This window comes from Ostrinia nubilalis, chromosome 20 (genome assembly GCF_963855985.1).
Source record: "Ostrinia nubilalis chromosome 20, ilOstNubi1.1, whole genome shotgun sequence".
In the NCBI taxonomy this organism is placed as follows: Eukaryota; Metazoa; Arthropoda; class Insecta; order Lepidoptera; family Crambidae; genus Ostrinia; species Ostrinia nubilalis.
Genome location: NC_087107.1, coordinates 2,088,825 through 2,103,907, shown reverse-complemented (window position 1 = coordinate 2,103,907; position 15,083 = coordinate 2,088,825). Strand labels below are relative to the sequence as shown.

General features: G+C 35.7%; 1 protein-coding gene across 2 annotated transcripts in view; it reads right to left on the bottom strand.

The window, feature by feature from the left end:
• Positions 1-15,083, bottom strand: part of LOC135081452 (putative peptidyl-prolyl cis-trans isomerase dodo) — a 73,922-nt gene that overhangs the window by 39,705 nt on the left and 19,134 nt on the right. The window contains exons 2-3 of one of the 2 annotated variants that reach the window (XM_063976146.1): positions 5,058-5,079; positions 4,350-4,475 (exon numbers count right to left, since the gene is read on the bottom strand). The exons of the other annotated variant lie outside the window; for it this stretch is intronic. Coding sequence (XP_063832216.1) covers positions 4,350-4,475; positions 5,058-5,060 — 129 coding nt within the window. The 5' untranslated portion in view covers positions 5,061-5,079. The remainder of the gene's footprint in view (positions 1-4,349; positions 4,476-5,057; positions 5,080-15,083) is intronic. 2 annotated transcript variants of the gene reach the window in all.

The window sequence follows — 15,083 nt, the reverse complement described above, 5'->3', positions numbered from 1 at the left end:
TAGCATGCATTCCATAAAGAAAAGTTCAACATACATAAACCACTGATTCCAATCTAATTCCACGTGTAAATATAACAAAACAAGATCCGTTACTGCGAACGCGACCTTTCTATTGATATTCAGGGGCTCTAATGATCAAAGTAACGCCACTATTCTATTAGTGGCTTCAAAGGCTCCCAAGAAAAATAACATTGCTCTAAGACAACATCTAAGTGGTGCAAATTGACAAAAGATGTGGGCTTTAACGGATTATGAGGTGTTACGTGCATTCTATCATAGCAATTGGACAAACGAATAAAGTATAGAAGCACATTTACAAAATCTTGAAAAAATGTTGCTTTTTTTAACGAATTTAGGTAGGTACATCGTGGTTTTTAGTAGCAATAGACAGCTATCCAATTTAGCCCATTCATTTGCGGATTGCGATGTTCAAAAGTAAGTCTCTAAATTATACTTAAAGAACTTCTGAATAAGCAACTTTATCAAACACTACATTTTCTCTGGAAGAGGATTGTTGTAGTAGGTAGGGTAAAGTACATGCTAGAGATTTATTTTTATGTTTTTTGCGTTCAGCCGTGTGACCTATACCTAAGTAGTGCGATCAAATTAGTACCGAGATAGCAGTAATTCTATGTTAAGATAAGCTCTAAGAAGGAAAAATACTAATTTATAAAAATGACGTATCTATAATGATTTGGATTTCCTTTAGATTGTGTTTAAATATGGTTTAAATACTTTGATATTGATAGAATTCAGAAGAGTTTCATTCAGGACAAAATTTATACCTAATTAAAGGGCAGGTTGTAGACTTGTACTTAGTCACCGTAGAGTCATTTGACTGACTCACTCATCACGAACTGCAGAAACTAAAATGCTAGGAGTCTCAAATTTTGCATGGCACCCCCATTTAGAACGTAGGTGCTCACTAAGAACGGATTTTACGAAACTCCACCCCTAAGGGGGTAAAACGGGATCCACGCGTACGAAGTCGCGGGCGGCTGCTAGTAGGAAATAAACAAAAAAAAACCACAGACCATCCAATCATCAGTCATATTACGATTTTCTTAAAACTTTATGCAAAGTATACCTACCCTTATTAAAGTTTATAATTTCGTTCGTAAAAGGCAGTAAATTACGTATTCACTCATTAATCAGTGATGTAGGGTTTAGACCTACCCAAACCCTGCAAAACCACTGAAAAGTTTACGTTCGAACTTCTTCCACAATTTGTACCGTGGTGAAAATCTTGGTGTTCTATGGAAAGGTATTAAATTAATAAGATAACATGCTTTTAATCATTTATCGCAACAAAATACTCATTCTCGTAAAAAATATTAAGCGTCTTTGTAAGATAAAGTATAAAAGTATTGGCGATTGTAAAGGCGTTTTAGAAATCATGTTAGAAGACTTGTTTTTATAAAAAAACGTTATAAAAATGTTGTTATAAATGTTACAAAGTAGCTACTGCTTCAGTAAAGTCTTTTCTATTTCAAGACAAGGCTTCAAGGCTTTATATTCAGGCAACTTAGTACTCAAGCCAAGTAGTGTTCTTTCAATTCATGAATATCTAGAAAAATAAAAACCTTACGCAGTTATGTTAAGGAGATAAATCGAGTTGACACTCGTCTCGTTCGACGTGACAATTTTGCGATAGTTCCCTTTCGAACGTCATAGTATCCATGTATATTCAGCGTCAAATAGTTCGTGACACCCAAAGCACGGTAATACTATCTATATCTATACAGTATTCCAACTCGGCCATATTTTTGAAATAAATGTCAACAGCTGCGCGGTACGTCACCGTATGACAACATGCGATAGGGCTGCTCACCTACAGTACCCATTTTAATTACATCTGCCTACTTAGAATTTCTATCTAGTTTTTTGATTGTATTTTTTTATTTAGTTAGACAAACAAAATACTTTGTGAATGGAATAGGATAAAAATGTGTGTTGTTTTGTGATTAGTTGATTTAATTAAAAAAAAAACTACTTAAATAGTTTTGAAACTTTACTAATCATAATGACCTGTTACTTTAAGTTCGGCCGTGCGAAGTCGTGGGCAAAAGCTGGTTTTATACAATATAATTTTCATTTCAAATCAAACTGACTGAAAATGACAATTTGACTAGTTTTGACCAATTTGACCGTAAATGACGGTCAGTCTAATTCAATCAGTTTTGTCATTTTTAACACTTGGCCACCGACGTCCATTCGGCACATTCGCGACACCCCCGACTTTTGCATACCGAGCGCATCCCGAGATTTGAATTTCGAAGGAAAGCTCTCGTTTCGTCTGTTCATATGAAGTTACAATACTGTATGATATTATTACCGTGCCCAAAGTGGCCAAAAAGTTGACAATACAACCTTATTCCAATTGTGACAAAGACGAGTTGTGAACATAATGGCTACTTTGGGTGTCACGAACTATTTGACGCTGACTGTACCTACAGCAGTGTGGAAATAAAACATGATGCGTAATATATCTTCTGGGGAGAATTGATTTATGAACGAAACGTTCAATGGTTGTAACCCATGTCGTGTTTAAAAATATCGGCCCAATAAATCGCACGTATCTAGCTAGAAATCTCTTTAGGTTCTTGGTTTAATTGTATTTTTTTCCGTATAATTAGGGGCATTGTGGGTTCCCTCGAAGCCGGAGAGGCTTCCTCTAGCCTGATGCGGAGCTGCGGACAAATGTGTGAGCTAGGACAACAACTGGCGGCTCCGTTTCTTCGGGCTCCGGTGGACACCGTCTGGTTTTAGTGGGTAGGCCCCGCCTTTAGTGAGCAGGCGGGGAGAGTCCCACGTAACCCACTGGCCGTCCCCATCGATCAGTGGGTATGGCCAAACCATATCCCGACGTTAAAAAAAGGCTCTAACCAACATATTATCCGAAAAGGAATATGATTTAGGTCAAAGCATGCCAAGCGGTGATTAAGTCATGTTAAATGCCGATAGCGGTTCCTAAAGTTTAACATTCTGCCCTTATAGAAAGAGGATATAAGCAGTGAATCTCTTTCATTTCATAAATTGTAATAAAACGTAATAATATATTGATTTAGACGCCATACTACACGCTCTAATTCATCGCAACACTAATGAAGTGAATTAAGCAATATTCCCTCTCGAATATAGTAATATAATATAATAATCTAATCGCTACACTTGAACAATTGCGGAGGTAGATACTTACTATTGAAAGACATTTCTGTCATGCGATATTAATTGATCAATAAAAAGGTGAAATTAATGTTATTAGCTAAAGATTATTGCTAATAAATTAGTTTTTCTTGTGCTAATATTTCCTCTTTTTTTGCTGTGACTCCGTTTACAGATTTTATTTTTCCCTCCTAACATTACCCTATGTTATAACTTGCAATAAATACCGCCTACTACCTTATGTACTTTAAATGTACGAGTAGATACTATTATAATAGTCTCACGAACTTGAATGCCACATAGATGTGAAAGACTAGCTAAAGATATTGAAAGACTTTTTCCAAAGTATCTATTTTCTCTATAATCTATCTCTATAAAAGCGAAAGGTCACTGACTGACTCACTCACTCATAACGAAACCTCAGAAACTACAAGTGCTAGGAGTCAAAAATTTTGCGTGGGGGTTCCTTTTAGAACGTAGGTGCTCACTAAGATGGGATTTTCCAAAATTCAGCCCCTAAGGGGGTAAAACGAGGTCCACGTAGATAAGTAGAGTCGACAGTTACACACTGTAACAATATGCTAGGCTACGCTAGGCTAGATGACAAAATTTCAATTATTTATCCGTCAGACAAATAATTAGAAAATATTATTAGACTCATATTTTTTATTTTCTTTCTTAAATAATAACAGTACTTATTATTATTCTGTGGTGCTACCTACATCGAGTTGAAACGGCGCGTTACGTCACGATTGAGTAGATTTTTTACTCAAAAGTGACGTCACGCGACATTTCAACTCAACATAATTCTGTAATAATTATTCGATTATAAAAAAAAAAAATACATGTCCAAAATTTTTTTAAATCTGTCTGACGGACTAAATAGAATTTCGATTTCATTACCCAGTCATCATCCCTATTAATGAAATACAAGTGCGATTTCACAACAAATACTGTACTGCAAACTCCACCCTATTAGGTACGTATGTTGCACAGTGTTTTATCATCATCATCAACATCATTTTCAGCCTTAAGACGTCAACTGCTGAAAATAGGTCTCCCCCAAAGATTCCCAGATTGGTCGGTTGATGGCGGTCTGCATCCAGCGCCTTCGCGCTACCTTTATGAGGTCCACATTGTGTGTTGCACAGTGTTTAGCTTGCTCTGTTACATGTAAGACTCACAGGCTGGTCCTCCTCCATGACTTGCTGCACCAAGGTCCTGAAGAGTGGGGCAGGGAGGCTGCTCAAAGCGTGCAACCCTGCCAGAGCCCAGAAAGGGCAATCGCCGTCGGAGCAGAACTTGAATTTCTAAAAAATTCATTAGAGATTAAAAAAAATGCATTTTTATTTGCGACACGATGCGAAGTCCTGAAACATAATTTAAAACAAAAAATATCATACTTATTACTTGATACAATACAAAGCTATAAAGCTCTAAGGCTGTGGTTTCACCACCTAACTTTGACCGTAACTATAACGATAACCGGTGTTTTTGGAGTGGAGGATGGTGTTTGGCAAATATTTGACGTTTGTTAAAGTCAAAGTAAAATAGTGCAACCCAGCCTTTATGTACGAGTAACTAAGCTCTAATTGAGCTAAAATTGCGATTAGAACACAGACATACACATGAATAGATAGGTACATTTAATGATTAATATAAATGAAATAAAAGAATTAATCAATTACTTGCAACCTAAGTGGGTATTTTTCTAGTTCGTAGCAACTGTGCAGCAACTGAGGTAGAATTTTTTATTAATAAAATTGTTTAGTTAAATTGCTGACGTTCGGATCACCTCGACTTGACGTTCAGCTAACACTATAGTTCTGTGCCCACCCACGTATTTGCTATACCACCTAAATACGACTGGCAATAACTTAAAGAACACTTACCATGCTGATGACCAGGGTCGAACTGTAACAAAACATATAAAATTAGCATCAGAATCGCAGCGGCGACATACATCGAGTATGTTATGTCAGTATCAGTTACACACAGGTCATAAGTTTTAATCGTGGTATTGTATCACAGCTATATGGCTGGTGTATCTGTAAAACGTGCCTGTACGTCGTGGTCAGTGTATCATTCAAGTAATTTCTAAAAAATAATAGTGAGTTGCGATTATTTATTTATGAGATTAAAAATATTATTGGCCCAATTTGGGACAACAAATAGGTACTGTAATACACATAGTTTTCAGAAGGCATTTCTAAACATTTGGAAAAACCAGTATCTTTTGTAAACAATTCATAACATACGTAGTTTCATTTAGTATAACTAGAGACACATTTTTCCATGTTCAATCAATAGGTACCTACATACCTAAGAGTAGCCGCACACCGTTGAGTTTTAGTTGGCCGATATTTCTGACCGATTTTAATTTGTATGAAGAATCGGCCAAATCGAATCGGCGTAGTGTGCGCACTCCCATACATGCCCATACTGATCAACTGCCCGACTAAACTATCGGCCGACGAAAAATCAACGGTGTGCGCCTACTCTAAATCATCGTTTATTCTATTAAAACACCAAAAAATGGTTTAGCGGTAGAAATAGACGTCACAGATCAACGGAATGAATAGAGACATTAGTAATTTAATTCAATCACGCACCTAAAATGAACTATCTCAAGAAATCAAGATTTTCTCTTAGAAATACCAATAAACTATTGAACTGTTAGCGATTTCATTAAAATTTCTTGCGTTCCGATACCTGACAAAATATGTCGGGACAATTTTAAACGATTCATTTGTAAACTCGTATTGTATTTTAGTCGGAGAAAGCGATTTGTAATAAATTCCTTTAACGCAAAAATTAAAAATTAATCTTCTATCTATTTATATGTATAAAAGCGAAAGGTCACTGACTCATTCATCACGAAATCTCAGAAACTACAACTGCTAGGAGTCTCAAAGCATAGGGGTTCTTTTTAGAACGTAGGTGCTCACTAAGACGCGATTTTGCCAAATTCAACCCCTAAGGGGGTAAAACGGGTTCCACGCGTACGAAGTCGCGGGCGGCCGCTAGTAAAAGATAAGAATGTAATGAAGTAAACTCACGATAGTCCTAAGAATAAATCTTAGTAATTTTTAAAGGCTATCGATGTAAAATCAGGTCCTGTGTTTGTTCAAAATGATATAAAAATAAAAATAAACACTTTAAATATAAATTGTTTCCTCTATCAGGCAACTCTTCCACGACAATCCAATGCAAGTTTTTATTATTACTGACGGGATTGCTACCATGTACCTTAATTTTGAGTTTCAGATATTTCGGCACTGTTTTAAGCGCCATGGTCACGGAGTAACTGAGGAAAACTTGCGGGAGAGATGGTAACAATCCCGTCAGTAATATTGAAACTTTAAAAGCATGTAAAAATAAGTATGAAGTCATAGCAAACTTTACAAATATTCGACATGATGTAGAGATTCTCATAAAACACACAGATTGGCAGCATGGCGGTTTAATATAGCAGTTACAATGGATAATCCGTGGACCTTCCGAGATAAGTAGCCGCTACGATAATATTTCCGAGCCACGAGGCACGGTCTTTCATCTGAAACTACTATTTCATTTATTGGAAACGCAAAACATATTTTTTGTTTAAAAAATTTGCCCGGTAAATACCTAAGAACTCGTATTTTTTATCTTTGATCATTTCATTCTAAGCTCGTATGCTGAAATGCCAGCTCACTATCAATTTATAACCACACGCCAACAAAATGACCACAAGAAATAACAAATAAACAATTAATTATTTATTTTATAGACTTTTTTTGCCCGCGGCTTCACCCGCGTAAAATTTATTTTGTCACAGATTGTCATAAATTATAGCCTATATGTTATTCTGGGTTATAAACAATAATACTGTAAAGTTACATCAAAATCCGTTCAGTAGTTTTTGCGTGAAAGAGTAACAAACATCCATCCAGACATCCAAACTTTCGCATTTATAATATTAGGTAGTACATATTTGCATTGATTTTGAACCTGAATGTCTCCAACTTCCTCATTGGCCCTAGAGCAATTCCAAGTATACCATCAATAAAAGCCTAATTAGAGTCATCAAACCTCTCAGTCATTCAATTAGAGCCATTAGAACTTCATAACTATGAGTTGTTTTCTGTGTGTAAGCTGAGGACACGTGTCCCCAGCTGACACATCTGTATCTTCGTAAATATTTATGCTACGATAATGTATTATACCTCAAAAATTACAGTCGAATCCAAATAGTAGGCTTTCCACTTTTCAAGACTTTAGCTCAAATACTGTTAAAACCACGATCAAAAAACTATGTGCGAGCTGGAGTACCGTGTCTCCAGCTTACACATCTGTATCTTTGTAAATATTTAAGCTACATCAATGTTTTATATCTCATAAATTAAAGTCGAATAAAAAAACCCGACTTCAAATCTTTCAAAGCTTTATCTCGAACCGTTTTCGAACTACGAACCGATATGTATGTGTAAGCTGGTGACACGTAACACACGGTGGATTATTAAAACCGTATAAGTTAGAGTTGCGTTTTAAAGATCAAATAATTCTTTATAATTAAAGTACACACGAGACATAATTTCAAATCTCTAGGCCTCTTAGTTTCAGAATTAAAAGCCAAAAACTATTTTCCCGCCAAATAATTCAAATATTGTGGGTCGACTGCGACGTTGCCGTTCCGTGCGTCCACTAGAGCAGTCGAATTTGAACCTAAAAACTAGTAGCGTTTGAATCATTTTTATTTGTAGTTTAAATCATTTAATTTCGATTATAAGAATTTTAGACTAGGAGCCGGCTGATTTGTGTTTGAGTACCTAATAACCTATATTTTATTAATAAGAAAAAGCTAGGTAAAACAAAATTATATTTTAATATACAAGTAACGAACTTGTTTCCAAAGGCTCAAATATTTGTGGCGTTTCTAAACGCAACCACTTTAATTTTTATTTAAATACCGTGAAGTCCCACGATTCTGCTACGTCAAGTGGCAAAAATGGGCAACAACTATATTTTGCTCTATGGTTACAAACAGATTTTGCTCTATGACAAACACAGTTGACAATGAGGGTTTTCGCTTTCGGATTTTTGACATGACATTGACAGATATGTCAAAAATAGTCAAAATCCACCAATAACGCAGCATTTGGACCTCGCGTCTACTTATTGCCATCTGGCGGATTTTTCAATCGCGAAAACCCTCATTGAATTCTTCTTCTTCTGTTGAAGAATCAAATAAAAAAAATTAACTACAAGAATAAGCGAACATAACGACATATATAGATGACCCACGCTGAACTGTCCCACCAAACTCAATGACAGGGGGGCGCTACCATCGTTCAACTATATGGTTTCCAACATGGCAAAAATCGGAACCATCATCATCAACAGCCCTTTACAGTTCACTGCTGGACTATGAGCCTCCTCCACTATAGTGGAGGGTTTTGCCATAATCTCCACGCTAGGCAGGCGGGTTGGAGATCGCAGTTTAAAAGATTGATGTTTTTCAGAGAGCGCTGCTGCCCATTCTCTGTTTGATGTGTAGTCCCTAAGTCGGAACCAGCGATCCGGTATTGACGGTGGCGCCCCACTGTCAATGTCATCGATAGGACAGTTCAGTATTTTGGAACTATACAAGGTTTCCCAAAAAGTACTGTCAAGCCGAAGCCCAGAGGTAGAGTATCACTAGGGCTACCCGAATACTCGATTTTTTCAAGTTATTTATAATTTTCAGATGATTTATGATGATGATGAAAATCTTTATCATATTTCAAAAACCGGGATAAAATCTATCCTACGTCCTTTCCCGGGACTCAACCATTATTTATTATTATTTATTAATAAAATATAGGTTATTAGGTACTCAATACACAAATCAGCCGGCTCCTAGTCTAAAATTCTTATAATCGAAATTAAATGATTTAAACTACAAATAAAAATGATTCAAACGCTACTAGTTTTTAGGTTCAAATTCGACTGCTCTAGTGGACGCACGGAACGGCAACGTCGCAGTCGACCCACATTATTTGAATTATTTGGCGGGAAAATAGTTTTTGGCTTTTAATTCTGAAACTAAGAGGCCTAGAGATTTGAAATTATGTCTCGTGTGTACTTTAATTATAACGAATTATTTGATCTTTAAAACGCAACTCTAACTTATACGGTTTTAATAATCCACCGTGTGTTACGTGTCACCAGCTTACACATACATATCGGTTCGTAGTTCGAAAACGGTTCGAGATAAAGCTTTGAAAGATTTGAAGTCGGGTTTTTTTATTCGACTTTAATTTATGAGATATAAAACATTGATGTAGCTTAAATATTTACAAAGATACAGATGTGTAAGCTGGAGACACGGTACTCCAGCTCGCACATAGTTTTTTGATCGTGGTTTTAACAGTATTTGAGCTAAAGTCTTGAAAAGTGGAAAGCCTACTATTTGGATTCGACTGTAATTTTTGAGGTATAATACATTATCGTAGCATAAATATTTACGAAGATACAGATGTGTCAGCTGGGGACACGTGTCCTCAGCTTACACACAGAAAACAACTCATAGTTATGAAGTTCTAATGGCTCTAATTGAATGACTGAGAGGTTTGATGACTCTAATTAGGCTTTTATTGATGGTATACTTGGAATTGCTCTAGGGCCAATGAGGAAGTTGGAGACATTCAGGTTGATTTTGATTGCATGCTACAACACCCGTTACGAGACTACGAAAGAGTGAGGGGCGCTACGACTTACTACGGATAGTGACTACGGCTGCTCGATGTGAATGCTACGGATTTTGCTACGGAAACGGTGCTACGAAACTTGTGATTCGGACGTTGGAGCAGTACTTTTAGGGTTTTTAATTTTGGTGTATTTACTGCAGTAATTATATAAAGTTAGTGACTATTTACTACATTTAAGTCATAACTTCCAATGTTTATTCATTACTTTAAACGCTCCACTACCAAGTTTCCTCACTAACATAGTTACGAGCTCAGCTAGCTAATTAAAGACCCACACAACACTTTTAATATTTTTTAAACAGGTTTGTTTTGAAAATTCAAGATGCTCTCAATTTGTAAAGTTTAGATTTAATATTACTCGTAATGTAATAATCATTTAGTTACCAAAATAAATATTACTTTTATAGTATCAACAGTATGTATACATATTATTGAATCGGATTTTCGTGGTTAGTAACAATACAGGGTGAAGTCAGAAATTTGATATCATCATTTTTTTTTAATTTTCATACAAAATAAATTTTATAAAATTTATCAATTTAATAATAGATGTCAATTTTCTGACTTCACCATACCATTTATATGCCCATGTGAACATGGGCTAGTGTCGGCTCATATACCCATTTACCTAATACCCTGTATAAAATTATGCCTTGATTACATTGGGATAAAATCATTTATCATATTAACATTTTACAGTTGTTTGGAGTTAAATAAAGAATGAGATATAAACTGAAGAAGGCTATTTTAGTCAGTATTTAAACTTCAGACAGCAGTTCTAATAAAGCCCTAAAGGACAAGATATATTTACTTAATTATGGAGGCCCTTTTAAGGAATAGTTTCGAGGGTCGGATCGTCCACTCGGTGTAAGTGTGTTTTCGTTCAATTTGCTGATCGAGAGCAGGTGTTCGTCATCTAAATATACACTTTACGTAAGTACAAACCGTTTTTAAGGTAACTAGTAATATTAAAAGAACCCTGGATGGTTTTAAGTTTTCTGAGTGAATTATGGGAACCCTCAATATCATGCAAATTGTTCTTGGGAGAAACTTGTATAGAGTTATGGTATTCAGATACCGATATTAGGGAGTGATGTGTAAATATGTAAATTTTAATTAAGGGGTTCTTTGGGACAGATAGTTAGGAAGCATGAACGATTTTGTCAGTAAGGTACTTGATACAAATAAGGCCTACCTAACTTTAAATGCTTATATTTCAATAAATATTAACGCCAGTCAACAAAAACAAGGTTAATTAACTTCTTCCATCCTTTAATTTTAGCAATATTACAAAAAACAACACAATTTTTAACTAAATCTATTCAAAATAAGCAAATTACGAAACCACTGATTTTGGCTTTAATAAATCACCTACATGGAATAAGGCCTTTATGATTCAAATGCCTGTAGACCTTAAAATTGAGGTTGTATTAAACAAAATGCGGTCTTATAACATTAAACACGTCGATTTGTTTGCGTTATCAAAATTTTACATACAAAGTAAACAGAAATATACTGTATATCTCTAGATAAACTTATATTCCACTTATTAAGAATAATACATAAATTATACATAAAATTAAATATTCATAGTAACAAAGTAATGATTCCTTACTTAAATTATCAAAAAAAAATATCAAAAACAAACAATATTATTTTTTTGTATAGGGCTTATTAAAACACCGTGTTCGAATAAGGCCTACACATAAAACCTTTTAAATAAATCAGTTTAGGGACATCATTTAGTCTTGAATTTTTGTAAACAAAATGAGATCTCAATTTTTGTTAGAACCAGGGCATAAAAAGGCTTCTAAATCATCTTTACGAATTCCTACACAATCTTCGTGATACCACCAAAAGCAGTCCTTTATGGTAGCATATCTGCTACATTGTCTTCGAAAAATGGCATGATAATACCAGCTTTTATTCTCCTTTCCTTTAGAATTATATACGGCTTTTTTTCTTATTTTTAATTGGTTTTGTATTTTGTTTCTTTTTTTTACAGGTTTAGTAATTTTTTTCGTCTCTATTTTCTTTTTCTTTTCTGTGCTGTTAGTAAAATTCTTATTAAATAAATTTTTAGTTACTCTTTGACTCATTTAGTTTAAGAGCGTTTACGCGAAGCGCGGCGTTTCAAGGGGCATCATTGGAAATGATTCGCGCGCGGCGTTTTTTAATAGTTTTCAAATGTTTATAGCAAAACAATAACAATGAATTATACAGTGTGTCCGGGCATGTAGTGATCAAACTTTAAGGGCGAAATCTAGGGACAATTTTATCGATAAAAATACTTCAAATTTGGGGCTTGACCCATTTATCGCAAAATTACAAGGATTTAAGTTTTTAATTTTTAGTTTTCACCTCTTCCTTCAAAAACAAGTGAAAGCGTGGGTAGCTTAACATTAATAAGCAAATATTTTATATCATGCGATAGCCAATAAAATTATCTATTAGTAGAAGTAGAAAACAGACTCAAGTTTCATACATTTTATGGGAGTAAGAATGGATTTAATTAGAAAAATACATGACTTTTTTCACTTCTTTTTCAGTTATTTTCCAACACAAGAAAAACCAGGTCGTTAAAGTATGTTTTATTTGCATTGTATTATTAGTATTAGGGTTTGTACCCGGGTAATCCCGGAACCGAAAGAACCGGGAAAACCCGGGTTTTTTCGACAGCTTAAGAACCGGGTTTTAAAAATTCAAAACCCGGTTCTTTCGGTACTTTCGGGTTTTGCATAGTTATCTAAAAATCTGTTATAGGTATTAGGCATGAGTCGTAACAAGAACATTGCGAACGTATAGAGAACCTAAAGATATCAGATTAGCTACTAATAAAGATTACCTACTTATTGGTTTTGTATTTTGTTTTTTTTATGAGATATGTAAATATTTTAAGCATTTTTCTTACAATTTTTTTAAATCACTGGCATATTTTTGTTTGCGCTTACGCTGCGACAGGTTATACAGAAGATTGACGAGTATAACTTGCCACTATGCTTGGCGTTCGTAGACTATGAGAAGGTCTTCAATTCGTTCGGGTCTTGGGCAGTGCTTACAGTCTCTTCAGCGGTGCCGTATTGACTATCGGTATATCGAGGTACTGAAGTGCTTTTACAAAAACGCCACCATGTCGGTCCGAGTACAGGAGCAGAGCACGAGGACGATTCCTCTGCAGTGAGGCGTTAGGCAGGGAGATGTTATATCTCCTAAACTGTTCACCACTGCATTGGAAGACGCTTTCAAACTCCTTGAATGGAAAGGATTCGGCATAAACATTAATGGCGAGTACATCACTCACCTTCGGTTTGCCCACGATACTGATTGTGGTCATGGCAGAATCGTTGTAAGATCTTGATTGTGCCAAGAGGCACAATGCTCAAAGACCTTAATCGAGTTTCCTAACAGGTAGGCCTGAGGATGAATATGGACAAAACAAAGCTTATGTCCAATGTCCATGTTGCGCCCTACCCAGTTTCGGTTGGGAGCTCAATCCTCGAGATTGTTGACGATCCAGCTAGGTAGGTCCAATTTCGAAAAGGGAGTCAATCGTCGAATCCAACTCGGCTAGGCAGCCTTCGGGAAACTACGCAAAATCTTTTCATCCAAAATACCTCAGTGCCTGAGGACGAAAGTCTACAACCAATGTGTGTTACCAGTGATGACTTAAGGCTCGGAAACGTGGCCTCTCACTATAGGCCTTATACAGAAGCTCAAAGTTGCACAGCGTGCTATGGAGAGGGCTATGCTTGGTGTTTCTTTACGAGATCGAATCAGAAATGAGGAGATCCGTAAATGAACTAAAGTCGCTACTTTCTATCTCCTCATTTCTATGTCAGCGGATTCAGCGGACATAGCCCGACGCGGACGCAGAACTGACGGCCGATGGGGCAGGAAGGTCCTGGAATGGAGGCCGCGTACCCGAAAACGCAGCGTGGAACGTCCACCCACAAGGTGGACCGACGACATCATAAAGGTAGCAGGGAAGCGCTGGACGCAGGCCGCTACCAATCGATCAACATGGAAAGCATTGGGGGAGGTTTATGTTCAGCAGTGGACGTCCTATCCTATGGTTTAAAATTAAATGATGATGATATTTTTGTGTGAGAGTTGGCACACTCCAACACTCCTTCTCCTTTATTTGCTTTGCATCTGACAGTCAATATACAGGGTGGAAACGATAAGTGATCTCACTCGATTATATCTAAACTATACAAGATATCAATAAACTAGTTACTGATTCTGAAAGTGCTTCATGAGCTCTATCAAACAGTATTAATAATAGGTTACAGAATAAACTGGATCTATCCGAAAATTCAATGTTTCCTTCTTCCATACATTTGGTAAAGTCACATTATTTTAAAAACTACACATGATATCGTAAAACTGATTACTGATTCTAAAAGTGCTTCACAAGCTCTATCCAATAGTATCAATAATAGGTTACAGAATAAACTGGATCTATCCAAAAATTCAATATTTCCTTCTTCCATACATTTAGTACTACCACAGTCATGACACTCATCTCTTGACAATATTATAGCAAGTAAAACCTAAAACCAATGTTTTCCATGAATAATTTTAAATAAGAATACAATTTACGAGCTTATTTTAAGAGTTTATTATTAAATAAAAAAATTACACTTCTAATATTATTGTGTGTCTGGCATACATTTAGTATGGAAGCTGGAAACATTGAATTTTCAGATAGATCCAGTTTATTCTGTAACCTATTATTGGTACCGTTTGGAAGAGCTCATTAAAAACTTTCAGGATCAATAACCAGTTTTTCAATATCTTGTATAGTTTAGAAATAATCGAGTGAGATCACTTAATGTTTCCACCCTGTATAAATAGTCAAATATATCGATAAGTTGGATGAAAAAGACTGATTGTGGTACCTCAATTGAAAACTAATTATTTTACTTTTTTTTTATTTTTGGGAGTAGAATTTAGTAAGAATAGAAAAATATTGTAAATCATGTTTGTTGATTATTCCTAGTCTATTCAAAGAAGTGTTAATTCAATAAAAAAAACATAATCAAAATATTGTTTTTTTGGAACCGAAAGAACCGAAAAAACCGGGTCTCCCGGTTCTTATGACCATCAGACCCGAAAAACCCGGTTCCTCAAACCAGAACCGATTCTGCATTCCCTAATTTAGTATTTGAGCTATTCTACAAAACGAAC